Genomic DNA, 18,625 nt, shown 5'->3' with positions numbered 1-18,625 from the left:
GACAGTTATCATGACACTGTGGGTTTAGCACAACTGGGGTAACCACAGACAGCTTCAAAAGACACAATGGAAGTGACAGTTGGTACACTGTTTGTCTGTCTGGGAGGCATAACCAGCCAGCACCCGGACTGGACCCATATTCACAAAGCATCTAAGAGTAGGAGTTTTGATCTAGGATACATTATTATTTAAACTGATCCTAGATTAGCATTCCTACTCTGAAATGCCCAGGGGTTACACTACACTGTCAGTCTGCAGAATTAAAGGAGACATTTTACAACCAAACCTCCCTTTATGTAAATGACATGTTATAGAAATGTCTAGAAACCTTTTTTGTGATTTTCCATGTTTTTGATAAACTTACCCCAAACAGCAAATCACTTCCTTATCCCCGTTGTGTAGTATGGGGGCCCCGAAAAACAAAAACACCCAAATATATCCTTTTAGAAAAGGCAAAGCTCTCAGTATAGTGATACAGGTCTTTAGATTCTGTACACATGAAATTGTGTCATTCCAAACTTTATCTGCAACGTTGTTTTCCAATATGTAGCCCAGGAAAAGTACCAGGAGTTCACAACAGTGACTTTCCCAGTGCAGAAAGATTCTCTGTAATCAGAAAGCTGATGCCGCTGTGTTCTCACGTGAAGTATCAACCTTCAGAGTTTTTTTTCCTGCGTAACGACTTAATGGCCACCCTCCATTAACGGACCAATTAGATATGAGTGATTAACGCAGGGTGGGACCTTGTTCTTAATTAAAGCGATGCTAATTGCGTACAACGACACAGAGACACTTAGCTACGTGCTTCAGGACACTGTCTGGTCCAGCATTGGGCTGGGTGTCTGAAGGGAGGGAGGGTTCCTGCACTCCACCCAGTACTAAGTTTCAGATACAGCCACTTGCCCAGTCCCATCCATCCATCCCAGCCCCAGCCACCTCAAACCTCCCCAGCCCCATCCACCTCAAATCTCCCCAGCCCCAGCCCCATCCACCTCAAACCTCCCCAGCCCCATCCACCTCAAACCTCCACCCTCCCCAGCCCCCTCCAACCTCCCCCTCCCCAGCACCATCCACCTCTACCGTCCCCAGCCCCCTCCCCAGCCACCTCAAACCTCCCCAGCCCCATCCACCTCAAACCTCCCCAGCCCCATCCACCTCAAATCTCTCCCCAGCCACCACAAACCTCCCCAGCCCCATCCACTTCAAACCTTGCCCTCCCCAGCCCCAGCCACCCCAAACCTCCCCATCCACCTCAAATCTCCCCAGCCCCATCCACCTCAAACCTCCACCCTCCCCAGCCCCCTCCAACCTCCCCCTCCCCAGCACCATCCACCTCTACCGTCCCCAGCCCCCTCCCCAGCCACCTCAAACCTCCCCAGCCCCATCCACCTCAAACCTCCCCAGCCCCATCCACCTCAAATCTCTCCCCAGCCACCACAAACCTCCCCAGCCCCATCCACTTCAAACCTTGCCCTCCCCAGCCCCAGCCACCCCAAACCTCCCCATCCACCTCAAATCTCCCCAGCCCCATCCACCTCAAACCTCCCCAGCCCCATCCACCTCAAACCTCCCCAGCCCCATCCACCTCAAACCTCCTCCTCCCCAGCCCCAGCCACCTCCACCATCCCCAGCCACCTCAAACCTCCTCCTCCCCAGCCCCAGCCCCAGCCACCTCCACCATCCCCAGCCACCTCAAACCTCCTCCTCCCCAGCCCCAGCCACCTCCACCCTCCCCAGCCCCAGCCACCTCAAACCTCCCCCTCCCCATCCACCTCCACCGTCCCCAGCCCTCTCCCCAGCCACCTCCAACCTCCACCCTCCCCAGCACCCTCCAACCTCCCCCTTCCCAGCACCATCCACCTCCACCCTCCCCAGTCCCATCCACCTCCACCCTCCCCAGTCCCATCCACCTCCACCTTCCCCAGCCCCATCCACCACAACACACCTCCTCCCCAGCCACCTCCGCCATCCCCAGCCCCAGCCACCTCAAACCTCCCCAGCCACCACAAACCTCCCCAGCCCCATCCACTTCAAACCTTGCCCTCCCCAGCCCCAGCCACCTCAAACCTCCCCAGCCACCTCAAATCTCCCCAGCCCCATCCACCTCAAACCTCCCCAGCCCCATCCACCTCAAACCTCCCCAGCCACCAAACCTCCCCCAGCCCCATCCACCCTCCCCAGCCCCCTCCCCAGCCCCATCCACCTCCACCCTCCCCAGCCCCATCCACATCCACCATCCCCAGCCACCACAAACCTCCTCCAGCCCCATCCACCTCCACCCTCCCCAGTCCCATCCACCCTCCCCAGTCCCATCCACCTCCACCCTCCCCAGTCCCATCCACCTCCACCTTCCCCAGCCCCATCCACCACAACACACCTCCTCCCCAGCCACCTCCGCCATCCCCAGCCCCAGCCACCTCAAACCTCCCCAGCCACCACAAACCTCCCCAGCCCCATCCACTTCAAACCTTGCCCTCCCCAGCCCCAGCCACCTCAAACCTCCCCAGCCACCTCAAATCTCCCTAGCCCCATCCACCTCAAACCTCCCCAGCCCCATCCACCTCAAACCTCCCCAGCCACCACAAACCTCCCCCAGCCCCATCCACCCTCCCCAGCCCCCTCCCCAGCCCAGCCCCATCCACCTCCACCCTCCCCAGCCCCATCCACCTCCACCATCCCCAGCCACCACAAACCTCCTCCAGCCCCATCCACCTCCACCCAACCCCAGCCCCCTCCCCAGCCCCCTCCCCAGCCCCATCCACCCTCCCCAGCCCCATCCACCTCCACCCTCCCCAGCCCCATCCACCTCCACCCTCCCCAGCCCCATCCACCTCCACCCTCCCCAGCCCCATCCACCTCCACCCTCCCCAGCCCCATCCACCTCCACCCTCCCCAGCCCCATCCACCTCAACCCTCCCCAACATAGTATTTTCCCATGATAGAGCAGTAGCTGCTGCACCAAACCATACTTGTCTCTGCAAAAATGTCTTATTTATAGGATCAATTCCCTGTCCATATAAATGGCACCATATTCCCTACATAGGGCTTTTGTCAAAAGTAGTGCACCATGGGCCCTGACCAAATGTAGTGCTCAGTATAGGGAATAGGGTGCCGTTTGGGATGCAAACTACGTTTCAGGGGTAGTGGGCTAATGGGAGTGGGTGTTCTGGGAAAGACAGGATTATGCAAAAAGAGAGGAAGAAAAACAAAGTGGTCACCTTATCAGGGAAAGAAAGAAAAAGAAAGTCTGACTGCTTTGTCTACAGGCACGCAGATTGAACATAGCATTTGATATCTGCAGAACATAGCCTGTTCATGAGAACAGCAGAGAGGAGCACAGCCCCTGCAGTGGCTGGAGTGACACGGCAGCACTAACATTGGCAAGTGGCATTTGATTGGCGAAGTGGAGAGCAGCTGAGAGGGAGGCAGTGAAGGGGGATGAGGGGCTAAAGCAGCACCTCTATAGTGTTCACCTCGCTGCAGAGAGAGAGAGAAAGAGAGCTCTGTCTGGGATGACAGTGGGACGACACAGCGTGTAGCGTAGAGAAGACTGGCAAATTAACCTTCCATAGGAGGGATAGAGTGTGTGTGTGTGTGTGTGTCAGTGTACCACACCACTCACTTCGCTTGCACTGTTTTCCTCTTGATCGCTGACCTAAATAGGTTTAGTATGTGTGTCAGTCACAGCTATAGAGCTATCATTTCACACCTCATATCTACCCTCACTGTATTCCTTTCAATGAATCTCCTGATAGCGTCTTATCAGAATAAGGTCATGGTTCGTTGGTGCCAAGACTAACGTGCACCTTGCAGGTTGTAGCGTATCGAAAGTTACAGTAGTGTATGAGGTTTGCAGCTCCCAAGCTGTATAGAAAGTTACAGTAGTGTATGAGGTTTGCAGCTCCCAAGCTGTATAGAAAGTTACAGTAGTGTATGAGGTTTGCAGCTCCCAAGCTGTATAGAAAGTTACAGTAGTGTATGAGGTTTGCAGCTCCCAAGCTGTATAGAAAGTTACAGTAGTGTATGAGGTTTGCAGCTCCCAAGCTGTATAGAAAGTTACAGTAGTGTATGAGGTTTGCAGCTCCCAAGCTGTATAGAAAGTTACAGTAGTGTATGAGGTTTGAAACTTTGAAATCAAGTGCAAACATAACACATCCTTAAAGTCCGAAACATGACCCAGCCAAGCTGCACTGCTTCTTGACACAATGCCCGCTTAACCCAGAAGCCAGCTGCACCAATGTGTCGGAGGGAACACCGTACACCTGGCGACCATGTTTGCGTGCATGCGACAGGAGTCGCTAGAGCGCGGGACAAGGAAATCTCGGCTTGCCAAACCCTCTCCTAACCCGGACGAGTGTGCCCCACCTCATGGGTCTCCCAGTCACGGCCAGCGGTGACACAACCTGGGATCGAACCCGGGTCTGTAGTGACGCCTCAAGTGCCTTAGATCGCTGCGCCACTCGTGCAGACCCCGCAAATTGATTTGAACAAACAATTTGTCCCCCCAATAAATGCGGCCCTCCGATGAATTTCAAAATCCCGATGTGGCCCTCATAGCGTATCGAGCCAAAAGGTTTGCCTACCCCTGTATTATGTGGCCCTCGAGCCAAAAGGTTTGCCTACCCCTGTATTAGAGTGAGCCTGTGTCAGAATCCAGAATATAAAAACATGCTGTATATAGACCATATATCATTTGGAAGGAAAATGGTGTGTACAGAAGTAGGCTTATTAGGATGAACTATGTGGAGAAGTGTTTACAGTCGTGGCAAAAAGTTGAGAGAATGACACAAATATATATTTTCACAAAGTCTGCTGCCTCAGTGTCTTTAGATATTTTTGTCAGATGTTACTATGGAATACTGAAGTAAAATTACAAGCATTTCATAAGTGTCAAAGGCTTTTATTGACAATTACATGAAGTTGATGCAAAGAGTCAATATTTGCAGTATTTGATTTGATTTGATTTGAATCTCTTTTAGTCCCCATTTGGATGAATCTTCCAAGAGTCCTTAAACATTAAAATACAATTTATAATACAAACACATTTTCACATATAACACACTATTACAAACAAAGATAATATATATAATATAATATAACACAATGACCCAATAAATACTCAATCTAAAAAATATTGATTCTTCATCTACTATAGTCCCACAACATTTCTATATACTATATTTAAATTGTTTTAAAATAATGTTTACATTTATATATTGAAAGGTTTCTAGTTTGCTCAGTTAATTTATTCAATTTCTTTATTGCTCTAAAACTAAATGTTATTTTGCTTATTTCTCTTTTCTGTCTGGATAACGCATAGATGGTGGACAATCTATTCCTAGTATTTACGGAATGTCTGTCTCTTACCTGAATACCGTTGTGAATTGAACTTGGCTGTTTTAAATTATGTATATTATGAAATAAAATAAGCATGTTTTTTTTTCAATAATCCTGTCGATTGATGACCAACCAAGAACACTGCGCATGACTGCAACAGGAGAACCATATCTCCACCTTAAAACAATCCTTGCTGCTTTATTCTGTGCATTCTGCAGCCTCCTAACTTCACTTAATGATGCATTTCCCCAGACCACAGAACAGTAGTTCACCTGACTCTCAATTAATGCTTGTGTTATTTGCTGAATAATTTTCCCTGGTAAATATTTAGCTATCCTTCTGATTATGCATGCTGTTTTCATATATTTTTTTACATAGATGAGTTATTTGAGACGACCATGATAAGCTGCACTAGCTGCACTCCCAATAGTTTGGTTTCTGCCACTTCTTCAATTCATACTCCTCCCATTCTTAATTGTATCCCATGCTGTTTTGGTCTTTTCCTAGTTAACCAGAGTTATGTTGGTCTGTTCTTCTTGGTGTTTAAAACAAGTTTGTTTTGGCAAACCCACTTTCTGATATTTTCCAAATTTCCTTGTAAAGCCTGCTGTACCTGTTGAACCGATTGTCTTGCTGCATAAATTGTAGTGTTGACCCTTCTTTTTCAAGATCTCTGCAATCCGCCCTGGCATGCTGTTAATTAACTTCTGGGCCACATCCTGACTGATGGCAGCCCACTCTTGCATAATCAATGCTTGGAGTTTGTCAGAATGTGTGGGTTTTTGTTTGTCCACACGCCTCTTGAGGGTTGACCACAAGTTCTCAATGGGATTAAGGTCTGGGGAGATCCCTGGCCATGGACCCAAAATATCAATGTTTTGTTCCCCGAGCCACCAAGTGGCTATCACTTTTGCCTTATGGCAAGGTGCTCCATCATGCTGGAAAATGTTGGTACCATTCTTTATTTATGGCTGTGTTCTTCGGCAAAATTGTGAGTGAGCCCACTCCCTTGGCTGAGATGCAACCCCACACATGAATGGTCTCAGGATGCTTTACTGTTGGCATGACACAGGACTGATGGTAGCGCTCACCTTGTCTTCTCCGGACAAGCTTTATTCCAGATGCCCCAAACAATCAGAAAGGGGATTCATCAGAGAAAAAGACTTTACCTTAGTCCTCAGCAGTCCAGTCCCTGTACCTTTTGCAGAATATCAGTCTGTCCCTGATGTTTTTCATGGAGAGAAGTGGCTTCTTTGCTGCCCTTCCTGACACCAAGCCATCCTCCAAAAGTCTTTGCCTCACTGTGCGTGCAGCTGCACTCACACATGCCTGCTGCCATTCCTGAGCAAGCTCTGTACTGGTGGTGCCCCAATCCCGCAGCTGAATCAACTTTAGGAGACGGTCCTGGCGCTTGCTGGACTTTCTTGGGCGCCCTGAAGCCTTCTTCACAACAATTGAACTGCTCTTCTTGAAGTTCTTGACAATCCAAAAAATGGTTGATTTAGGTGCAATCATACTGGCAGCAATATCCTTGCCTGTGAAGGCCTTTTTGTGCAAAGCAATGATGACGGCACGTTTCCTTGCAGGTAACCATGGTTGACAGAGGAAGAACAATGATTCCAAGCACCACCCTCCTTTTGAAGCTTCCAGTCTGCTATTCAAACTCAATCAGCATGACAGAGTGATCTCCAGCCTTGTTCTCGTCAACACTCACACCTTTGTTAATGAGAGAATCACTGACATGATGTCAGCTGGTCCTATTGTGGCATGGCTGAAATGCAGTGGAAATGTTTTTCCATGTGAACCGATTTTTCCGTGCTTCTACACCTGCATTGCTTGCTGTTTGGGGTTTTAGGCTGGGTTTCTGTACAGCACTTTGAGATATCAGCTGATGTACGAAGGGCTATATAAATAAATTTGATTTGATTTGATTTTGGGGGATTCAGTTCATTTGCATGGCAAATAGGAACTTTGCAATTAATTGCAATTCATCTGATCACTCTTCATAACATTCTGGAGTATATGCAAATTGCCATCATACAAACTGAGGCAGCAGACTTTGTGAAAATTAATATTTGTGTCATTCTCAAAAGTTTTGGCCACGACTGTACATACCCAGGAATTATAATTTGATAACTCCCGATAAGGGCGGTTCCCACCTCGCGCCAGGATACAGCCCTTGGAGGGAGTTGTCACACGATAATTCCCGGGTTCTCGGCATTATTGTTTAATTGAACACTGGTCACCTTATATTCTGTTTCTATACTGCTGTTAACTCACTGTGTATGTATATACTTTATTCCACATATCTCATCCGAATATACCTACTACTGCATTCTGAAGTTGCTACCCAAGCGGGCTGGTCACTTTAGTTATTTTTGTATGTTTTGACCCAGTCGTTCATTCTAATTGTTCTATTCATTCGATGTTGGTATGCTAAACAAATCAGTGGCATGTAGCTAGCTAGCTGAGATTCAATGAGACAAGTTCAATAATGAATGATTAAAAAAATATCCAATAGGCATACATAGGTAACAACTATTATGGTGAGCCAGTCCGAGCTTACCAAGCTTGTTGGTGATGTTAATAGTAATATTTCCATTGATGGCACGTGTGGCAGAACTGTCCATGGTCCTGGCGCTGGTTGCTGACAGCGGGTGCTTGCCTCTTCTTTGGCAGAGAATGGGACGTCCCACTCACATCGTTGGCAGCGAAAATGGCACTCCAGTGCTTTCTGCCAATAACTATTGAGTGAGCTCTCACACCGATTTCCACTCACAGCCATTCCAGTCTGTTATTCGAGTGATCACCAGCCTTGTTCTCGTCAACACTCACACCTGTGTTAACGAGAGAATCACTGACATGATGTCAGCTGGTCCTTGCATACAGGATAACTTGTTGCTAACCAAGCGGGCTGATCGTTAGATATTTTCTCGAGTTTTGACCCAGTCATTCATTCTAAATCGTTCTATACATTCAATGTTGCTATGTAAAACAAATCAGTGGCATGTAGCTAGCTGAGATTCAATGATTATGAGAGACAACAAGTTCAATAATTAATGATTTAATAATATCCAATAGGCCTACATAAGCTGGTTAATGAATTAATGGAATTCTGAGTGTTTACGGGTTTCATGTTGAATTATTAGTTTCTCGTTGATACACAGGAGAGATCGCATTTGTAAAATGATACATTGTGGCACAGGTCGTAGAGGCAGACCGGTAGGTTTATAACCCCCAACTGTTCCAAACCAAATAGCAGCATGGAAAAATATTGTGTAGACAATTTTCTTCAGCGGGAGATGAATACATCATGGTATTTTGTGGAAGTTGTTATCCCTCAAATCAACCAATTAGCATCCAGGATGCAAACAGCCTGTTTTATAATGACTCTACATACATGGGACATTCGTCTCAAGGTGCATGGCTAGTGATGGCTGTTCAAGTCAAACTAACACAGGAGTGAATGCTCTCATTGTGATGCATTTTAATGACTCAGTGTATTTATATGTTTTGAACCTGGGGAAACTGTTTAGAGTTCAGCTACGCCAACATCTTTGTGACACCGTCTTTAGATAGGGAGATAAGAACAGTTCCTTATGATTTCCTTTCCACGACAAATGAAACCATTAGACATAAAGAGTATAAAGAATTGAGGATACTGCCTGTAGGTTCTGACAGAAAGGAAAGATAGCGAGGTGAATACAACAAGGCTGTGTGTGTGTGTGTGTGTGTGTGTGTGTGTGTGTGTGTGTGTGTGTGTGTGATCCCACAGCTCTGTCATTTTTTCTCAAGTACCTGTCTGATGATAACCTTGAAAAGAAGACGCTTTTGTCTCCTTTGAGCCACTACTATCTTGGTGGAAGTAGAGGGTGCTCTGGTCTGCATCCCATCATCTCCTCTTGTCTCTTTCTCTCTCATCCTGAAATCTCTGATGCTAATCCAGGATGGTTGAAGGGTCTGAGACGATGTCGGTCTCATTAAGATAAGAATCTCAAGTGTTAAGTGCCTGGCTATCTTGACGTGCTCCACATTTTCCCGCATGCAAATACATTTCTGTCGATTCCATGTAAGTTTCATTAGACCCTTAAAAGGTGAAACCACTTGGAGAGAGGAAGTGGACAGAAGAAAAGAGGACGGCCCAACCAAACAAGCCCCATGTGGAGGATAATTTTTTACTTCAAAGTGTTATTCACAAGGGCCTGTTTATTTTTAATGAGTCCAGGATGGGAAAGTAAAGTCGACTTTGTGAGGAAGATTTTACATTGTGTTGCTGTGGCAACAATTATGAGTCAACATCCATTTTAGCCACAGGGTTCTAGTCAAAAGCAGTGCAATATGTGGGGAATAGAGTGCCATTTCAAAAGTAAACATTCATTTCAGCCAGGGAAATCAAACTGTGTGTTTGCCTCAGACAATTAGCTACATCACAGGCCCAGTTAGAATAAGGGGAAGTTTTCAGGCAGGCTGGCGGGCCTGTTTCAGTGCTTCAGAAGGTGAGCATCAACACAGAATTCAGATAGCTATTGAAACACGCCTTTTTCATTGTGGGTGCGTACCAGAGCAGGTCATTTGTATGAAATTGGCAGAAAATGCTGTAAATGCTCTAATGTAATAAATTACCTTAAGAAGTGATCAGTTTGAAAATGTCTAAATTGTCTTCCAGAACTGCTATTACTGTAGTACATTCAGAGTGAATAAAGTGAGTAATGATACGCTAGTTCAGAAAACAATTCTCACCTTTGAAGACAATCTGTATCTTTGGTATGTTCTAAACCCAGCAGACATGTTGTGGGTGTTGGGTCAGGTGTGTGTTCCTCACCTGGCTGACTCTGGCAGGGGTGAGGATCATGTCCAGAACTCCTGACCAGCCTGCCACCACTCCTGTAGGCACCGCGTAGGCCAACGCTATCATCAGGAACCGGAAATTACTGGAGGGCAAGAGAGAGAGAAACAAATGTGTTTTAGCAGCAAGTTCTACAGTATCACTGCCTAGAGAAGTCCTACAGTATCACTGCCTAGAGAAGTCCTACAGTATCACTGCCTAGAGAAGTCATACAGTATCACTGCCTAGAGAAGTCCTACAGTATCACTGCCTAGAGAAGTCCTACAGTATCACTGCCTAGAGAAGTCCTACAGTATCACTGCCTAGAGAAGTCCTACAGTATCACTGCCTAGAGAAGTCCTACAGTATCACTGCCTAGAGAAGTCCTACAGTATCACTGCCTAGAGAAGTCCTACAGTATCACTGCCTAGAGAAGTCCTACAGTATTACTGCCTAGTGAAGTCCTACAGTATTACTGCCTAGAGAAGTCCTACAGTATCACTGCCTAGAGAAGTCCTACAGTATTACTGCCTAGTGAAGTCCTACAGTATCACTGCCTAGTAAAGTCCTACAGTATCACTGCCTAGTAAAATCCTACACTATCACTGCCTAGAAAAGTCCTACACTATCGCTGCCTAGTAAAATCCTACACTATCACTGCCTAGAAAAGTCCTACACTATCACTGCCTAGTAAAGTCCTACAGTATCACTGCCTAGTAAAATCCTACACTATCACTGCCTAGTAAAATCCTACACTATCACTGCCTAGTAAAGTCCTACAGTATCACTGCCTAGTAGTCCTACACTATCACTGCCTAGAAAAGTCCTACACTATCACTGCCTAGAAAAGTCCTACACTATCACTGCCTAGAGAAGTCCTACAGTATTACTGCCTAGTAAAGTCCTACAGTATTACTGCCTAGTAAAGTCCTACAGTATCACTGCCTGGTAAAGTCCTACACTATCACTGCCTAGAAAAGTCCTACACTATCCTAAACTAGCAAAGTCCCATTTAAGTCCATTATGAGTCATCATGACAAACTAAACGTTTAACTCAAAAAGTTTACATTTGGTGATGAACGAAGGGTAATCTCTGGGGCAAGAAAAACTATCTATAACCCGTGTGCATGACAGGAGTACATATGTCTGTCTGAGACAATATAGAGCAGAGCAAAGCCTCACCCGTCTCCTTCCTTCTCTCTGGTTGATAATGTGTTGAGACGTGCCACCAGACAGCCTCTTGCTTTCCTATCCTGTCAGCTAGCACCACACAGCATCTCTGACTGTCAGGCACGATCTATCCCACATCACAATGTGGTGACAGAGAGATAAACACCTGGCCATGAACCAGGAAGAGATGAGAAGAGCTGCTTGACAGGCTGGCAATACTAGCTCCAAGATGAGGTTTGAATACGGGGGAGAGCAGCTAAGAAATGGAATCGACAAATGGAGAACCGGGAACCTTTCATGTGGTGACACCAACCGCATACACAGACACACAAACACCTACTTAATAACATATTTACCTGTATAAATGGGTTTGGAAATAGTAGCATGTCAAACAAAGTCATTTCCCGCATCTGAGATGTTGATCTGAGACAATGATTTCCTCTGATTGTTCTGTGACTCCAAGATCCCTGGAAGGAAGATTATGGCCTTCTGCTAATCGAGTGGATTACGCCAATCACATCTGAATCCATTCCCCCGGCCCTGCTTCCTCTCTGTGAGTCTACAAATGACACATTTACCACCTGCTGTAAACATAGTGTTCATGGTTGTGAGACCATTATGGCTAGATGCTATGCAGTCAGAAATGATGAGTGTATCGGTTAGGACCAGGGACAACTAAGTGAGATACCCACATTAGGGAAACAGAACCTAATCTTGTGTGCTCTTTCACTAGCTAACAGCCTGAGAGGAGAGACATACGAGACTGAGGGTCTTTAATATAAACTGTTGTAAGGGGTTGGTCATATCAATGGGACTTTGGCCAGTTCTGTCAGTCTTTGTAAACACTGACAAACCACAGAGAGGGTGGTTAATTTCCTCAGGGTTGTTTTTGATCTCCCCCTGAGGATGAGGAACGCCTTAAGAATTCACCGGATGCCCCTCCACCATACCAACAGGACGCCGCTGGCATATCAATGGAAACAAACAAATGCATGAGTAAACGGCTGCTGTCCGTAGTGAACGGACGTTAGGGAAACAAAAACAATCCTCCAAAGAGAGACAGATTTCCCCTTCCATGACGGCTGCTGTCACTGTCAGCCTAGACGCCTGGTGATTTAATGGTGCTGTTAGGCGGGTGAAGTGATGGTTCCCAAATGAAATCAGCGGCGTGGAGACGCAGCGGGGACAGGGTCTTATGGTTGATTGTAATTGGTCATAGAGTGATTGGAGTGGTGCCAGACAGACAGTGTTAGCAGCGAGGTGAGAGTGGGGGATGGGGGGGCTCCTCTGTTAGCGAGAGTCTCCGCTCTGTGTTCAGACACACACATACAGGCTCCTGGATGCACTGGCCTGATGATTAGAGAGACATTTGTAGAAATGCTCATAAACCACGAAGGGCTGGCACTCTTACTCCTCTCACTTGATTAGCTATTCGTCCGTGCTGAGACGGAACAGGCATAAAATAACTCTAAGGAGAGAGACGGACAGGGAAGTAGACTAGGGGCTGTACGTATCAAGAGTAGAAATGCTGAGGATCAAGTACCCCTCTTCATTCATTATAATCAATGAGGTTGAGCTGATCCTAGATCAGCACTCCTACTTTGTGAAAACGGACCGATCATGGATTTAAAATAATTGGATTTGTGTAAGCATTGGCTGGAGGGAGTTTTCCATTATGTTTTCCACCCAGTACCCTGTCCTGTGGTACTCGACTACTTGGCCTTGGAGGAGTTGAGTCGAGAGAGAGACGGACTCGTAAAAGTGTGTTGATGGAATGCTCCCTCTATCTCTGCTGTGATGGCAGGAATCAATATCAGCACCTTTTTCCATCCCACAGCTTAGTTAGATCACTGTATAGAAAGGCTGTCCCAAATGGCACCCTATGCCCCATGTAGTGCACTATATAGCTCACAGGGCTCTGGTCAAAAGGTTTAATCCATGTAATAGGGTGCTATTTGGGAAACAGGCTAAGTAAGCACAGCACAGGTCCGCCCTGTGGAGGGTGAAATATTCCGGGGAGCCATGAAGCCAGAGGCATCATCAGCTAAGTGCCATTTGTCCTTGACAGGTCTTGGCTGGAGTTCAATGCATCAGAATGAGCAGGAGAAAACGTTCCAAGGCAAAATGACTGTTATTGTAATAATGGGACCTTCATTAATGCTGCTAGCTAACATCATTACTATTCTCAGGGCAGTGGTCACGTAGTACTGATAACCTTTCTAAATGTGTGGAGAGCTGGGTAACATCCCAAATGGCACCCTATTCCCTATATAGTGCACTACTTTTGACCAGACCTGTGTTGTGATTAGGCTCTGCAGCGGAAGGGAACGGCTGGGCGAACCTATCATTTACTACGGTTCAAAACTCTGTCTGGCACAACAACAGAATGGAAGGAAGGGGCAAAAATGGTGGCTTAGGATACTGGCTTAGAAAACAGAGCAAACTTTAGAAAACAGAATGTTGCTGCCAACCCAGGTCCATCTTTCTTTGACAAGTGGAACTTAGATACTCAAGGCCCAATTTTTCCCTTCCTTCTGTCCACAATCCTTCTGCAGAGTAGAACTCCCAGCAGCCAGACAGCCACTGATGCTGCTGGAGTGTGATACAGTTCAGACTGGCCACTGGAAGGCTGCTTATCAGTGGGACTCCAGATCACATTACAGTCCCAATGGGGCAGTCCAGACAAAGTGTGTGTGTGTGTGTGTGTGTCAGACAGTGTGCACACTGGGTTTATGACCTCTCTTGAAGCTCTGTGCTTAGCAGCTTAGTTTGTTATTGTTTATCATCAGTGAGAGTCAGTAAGAACTAGAGACAGAAAGAGAGAGAGCAAGAGAGAGAAAGAGAGAGAGCAAGAGAGAGAAAGAGAGATCTGCCTGTCTGGAGGGGCTGACTGTAGGGAGTTACAGAGAGCCAAGCAGACAACCCGCTAGCTGACTGGCTGTCCACAGCCCAGCGCTTCATCCCAGTCCCACAACCCACAGGCCATCATTCCTCGGCCCATTCCAGTCCACCACAACCAGACAGGATACGCACCACAGGAACAGAATCCGCGGATGGCAATGAGTGCTCTAGCTCTCATCCAAAAACAGCACCATTTCCCCCAGCTCTCAGTGTGTGTGATGCAAGGCTAGGAGGACAGTGCATTCTGAATGTTGCATGAGTATGTTACAGGACCCCAGACTCCAGAGGACCCTGGCTGTATGAATACAGTATGTTACAGGACTCCAGAGGACCCTGGCTGTATGAGTACAGTATGTTACAGGACCCCAGACTCCAGACGACCCTGGCTGTATGAATACAGTATGTTACAGGACTCCAGACGACCCTGGCTGTATGAGTACAGTATGTTACAGGACCCCTGACTCCAGAAGACCCTGACTGTATGAGTACAGTATGTTACAGGACTCCAAACTCCAGAGGACCCTGGCTGTATGAGTATAGTATGTTACAGAACCACAGACTCCAGAAGACCCTGGCTGTATGAGTACAGTATGTTACAGGACTCCAGACGACCCTGGCTGTATGAGTACAGTATGTTACAGGACTCCAGACGACCCTGGCTGTATGAGTACAGTATGTTACAGGACCCCAGACTCCAGAAGACCCTGACTGTATGAGTACAGTATGTTACAGGACCCCAGAAGACCCTGGCTGTATGAGTACAGTATGTTACAGGACTCCAGAAGACCCTGGCTGTATGAGTACAGTATGTTACAGGACCCCAGACTCCAGAAGACCCTGGCTGTATGAGTACAGTATGTTACAGGATCCCAGACTCCAGAAGACCCTGGCTGTATGAGTACAGTATGTTACAGGACCCCAGAAGACCCTGGCTGTATGAGTACAGTATGTTACAGGACCCCAGACTCCAGAAGACCCTGGCTGTATGAGTACAGTATGTTACAGGATCCCAGACTCCAGAAGACCCTGGCTGTATGAGTACAGTATGTTACAGGACCCCAGACTCCAGAAGACCCTGGCTGTATGAGTACAGTATGTTACAGGACCCCAGAAGACCCTAGCTGTATGAGTACAGTATGTTACAGGACCCCAGACTCCAGAAGACCCTGGCTGTATGAGTACAGTATGTTACAGGACCCCAGACTCCAGAAGACCCTGGCTGTGTGAGTACAGTATGTTACAGGACCCCAGAAGACCCTAGCTGTATGAGTACAGTATGTTACAGGACCCCAGACTCCAGAAGACCCTGGCTGTATGAGTACAGTATGTTACAGGACTCCAGACGACCCTGGCTGTGTATGGATGAGGAGATGACGATTCTGATTATTTATTTATTAAGCATGGCCAGTGGAATGCCAGGGGCACCTTAAGGCAATGTAATTAATCTAGGGGGAGAGATGATATGTCTTTGATGCACATTAACTAGCGGCCCAAACAGTACATGTACATAATCTCCACCCTGCACAGCCAGAAGAGGACTGGCCACCCCTCAGAGCCTGGTTCCTATCTAGGTTTCATCCTAGGTTCCGGACTTTTTAGGGAGGTTTTCATAGCCACCGTGCTTCTACATCTGCATTGTTTCCTGTTTGGGGTTTTAGGCTGGGTTTCTGTACAGCACTTTGTGACATCTGCTGATGTAAAAATAGCTTTAGAAATAAATGTGATTGAAGGCATCATACAACTTAATTGCAGATCACTCCGTTGATTCGGGTTCATGACAGGTTCATCTCAGCATGCTGCTCTATTCAGAGTGGTTCTGTAAAACTACATCAATATGCTTTCTACATTGCTGTACGATGCATTGCCTGTCAGTAAAGTAAAGTAATATGAATTCCTGCTTTTAGTGTTGGTGTGTGATGATGTCAAAGGACCAGACAGCACATACCTGAGTAGTCTGCAGATGCTGCTGCTGTAGCGGAGTCTCTGGCTGGCAGCGGCTACACTGGGGGGTCTGGGGGGCCGGGAGGGGAAGTAGAACAGCACCGCAGCAAACAGCACCGCCACCACACCAAGCTCTATATGGCAGGAGGGAGAAAGACAGCTCAGTGGGTTATTAACCTTAAGGTCAAAGATAAAGGCTATTATTAGCCTCCGAATGACCTGAACTCAGTCAATGTGTCAGTAACAAACCCATTCCACGCAGAGATACAGTTGACGTCGGAACTTTACATACACTTAGGTTGGAGTCATTACAACTCGTTTTTCAACCACTCCACAAATGTCTTGTTAACAAATTATAGTTTCGGCAAGTCGGTTAGAACATCTACTTTGTGCATGACACAAGTAATTTTTCCAACAATTGTTTACAGACAGATTATTTCACTTATAATTCACTGTATCACAATTCCAGTGGGTCAGAAGTTTACATACACTAAGTTGACTGTGCCTTTAAACAGCTTGGAAAATTCCATAAAATGACGTTATGGCTTTAGAAGCTTCTGATAGTAAATTGACATCATTTGAGTCAATTGGAGGTGTACCTGTGGATGTATTTCAAGGCCTACCTTCAAACTCAGTGTCTCTTTGCTTGACATCCTGGGAAAATCAAAAGAAAATCAGCCAAGACCTCAGAAAAAAGATTGTAGACCTCCACAAGTCTGGTTCATCCTTGGGAGCAATTTCCAAACGCCTGAAGGTACCACGTTCATCTGTACAATCAATAGTAGACAAGCATAAACACCATGGGACCACATAGCCGTCATACCGCTCAGGAAGGAGACGCATTCTGTCTCCTAGAGATTAAAGTACTTTGGTACAAAAGTGTCTAAATCCACAGTAAAAACAAGTCCTATATCGACAAAACCTGAAAGGCCGCTCAGCAAGAAAGAAGCCACTGCTCCAAAACCGCCATAAAAAAGACAGACTACGGTTTGCAACTGCACATGTGGACAAAGATCGTACTGCCACGACGTTGGCAGTACGTAGGTTTATGACAGTCATAAATACCTCTTCCCCCTTTTTTCCCCTCTCTACCCTACTGATGTGAAATTTGAAAACCCCTTGGTTAACAGAGATTCTGGGAACATCAGTAGGTGGTGGGAAATGAACTATATTCTGGTAATCCGACCAATTGAACATATGCGGTGGTACTTAATGAATATGATGTCAGTTCGGTTGTCATCTGGGACTTTCTCATCAATGATAGGATGACAAACTCTACAGTGGAAAGTCTGGACATTGTGGTTATCGGAGTCACATGGAATTGTTGTTCAATTTAAATGTTTGAATATAAAATTATTGGTGAAGAGATTAAATGTAATTTTAGCTTCCAAATGAGAGATTTGGGTTTTCATAAGGTTAGGGCTCTCATCAATCAGTGGCCCGCCCCTGTGAAGAGACATGGGTTATAAAACTTTTCAGACACACCCTTCTTGCTCCACTATATAAAGCCTTGACGAAAATGTAACGTCCTGTTCCAAGTACGTGAGGCCTGCAGCCTGTGTTAAAAGAACTAACATGTCAACTACAGAACTAAGCCAACCTCAGCATGAGCTTTGGTTGAGAATGGTATGAACTTTGAACTCTTATTCACTACAGAAATGATACCTGCTAGCCGTTGAGTTAGCAGCGGCCGCTGCAAACGCGGGCTAGGAAAGAACAGACAGAATATCCCATCTACCACACAATGACGTTACTACAACGTATCCAATTGACCACCAGAGACATTCTTCAAAGGACTCGGTTTGGCATCACAGCCATTCATCTACCACCAACCTACCGAAGCGCAGCTCAGAGTAAATATTTATTGCATTTTCCTTTTCCAAATGGGCGGTAATTTAGAATGCATAAGATACTGTACGATAGCACAGCTTCTCCCTTTGTTCCTCAGTCTTCCCGCTCTTTCACTCAAACCCAGCCCTTTTCTTTTGTGTAACCAGCTGTCATATCTGTTCCATCCGCTAGGGACGTTTTCCTTTATGATATAATTTGTAATCAAGGTATGATTCATTCTTTGAATTTGTAATTCTGTGTGATTAGTTAGGTGTTTAGTAAATAAATAATTCAACCCAATTTTGTATTGCTGATTCAACTTGTTAGCCAGGGTTCGTGAAGATAACCAAGAATGTACAATTTTCAGATGAGACTGAATTAAGGTGACGATTAATATTGACTAATATTGCTGGAAAATATTACTAGGCCTTTGAGAGTTTATTCGGAAGATAATAGCTATATAAATATTATTTTGTGGTGCCCCGACTCTCTAGTTAATTACATTTACATAATTAGCTCAATCAGGTAATATTAATTACGGAGAAAGGATTTCATAGAATAGCATGTCATATCACTTAATCTGGCATAGCCAAAGACACAACAGTACTTTTTGGAGAAATG

General features: G+C 46.1%; 1 protein-coding gene across 1 annotated transcript in view; it reads right to left on the bottom strand.

Annotated features, from left to right (window-relative positions):
• The window catches only part of LOC109870841 (solute carrier family 49 member 4-like), an 81,929-nt gene that overhangs the window by 40,139 nt on the left and 23,165 nt on the right, over positions 1 to 18,625 (bottom strand). The window contains exons 4-5 of the mRNA XM_020461501.2: positions 16,179 to 16,308; positions 10,160 to 10,268 (exon numbers count right to left, since the gene is read on the bottom strand). Coding sequence (XP_020317090.1) covers positions 10,160 to 10,268; positions 16,179 to 16,308 — 239 coding nt within the window. The remainder of the gene's footprint in view (positions 1 to 10,159; positions 10,269 to 16,178; positions 16,309 to 18,625) is intronic.

The sequence above is a fragment of the Oncorhynchus kisutch genome, linkage group LG26 (genome assembly GCF_002021735.2).
Source record: "Oncorhynchus kisutch isolate 150728-3 linkage group LG26, Okis_V2, whole genome shotgun sequence".
NCBI lineage: Eukaryota > Metazoa > Chordata > Actinopteri > Salmoniformes > Salmonidae > Oncorhynchus > Oncorhynchus kisutch.
Note: the sequence above shows the minus strand (reverse complement) of the source record. Positions and strands in the feature narration are given on the sequence as shown.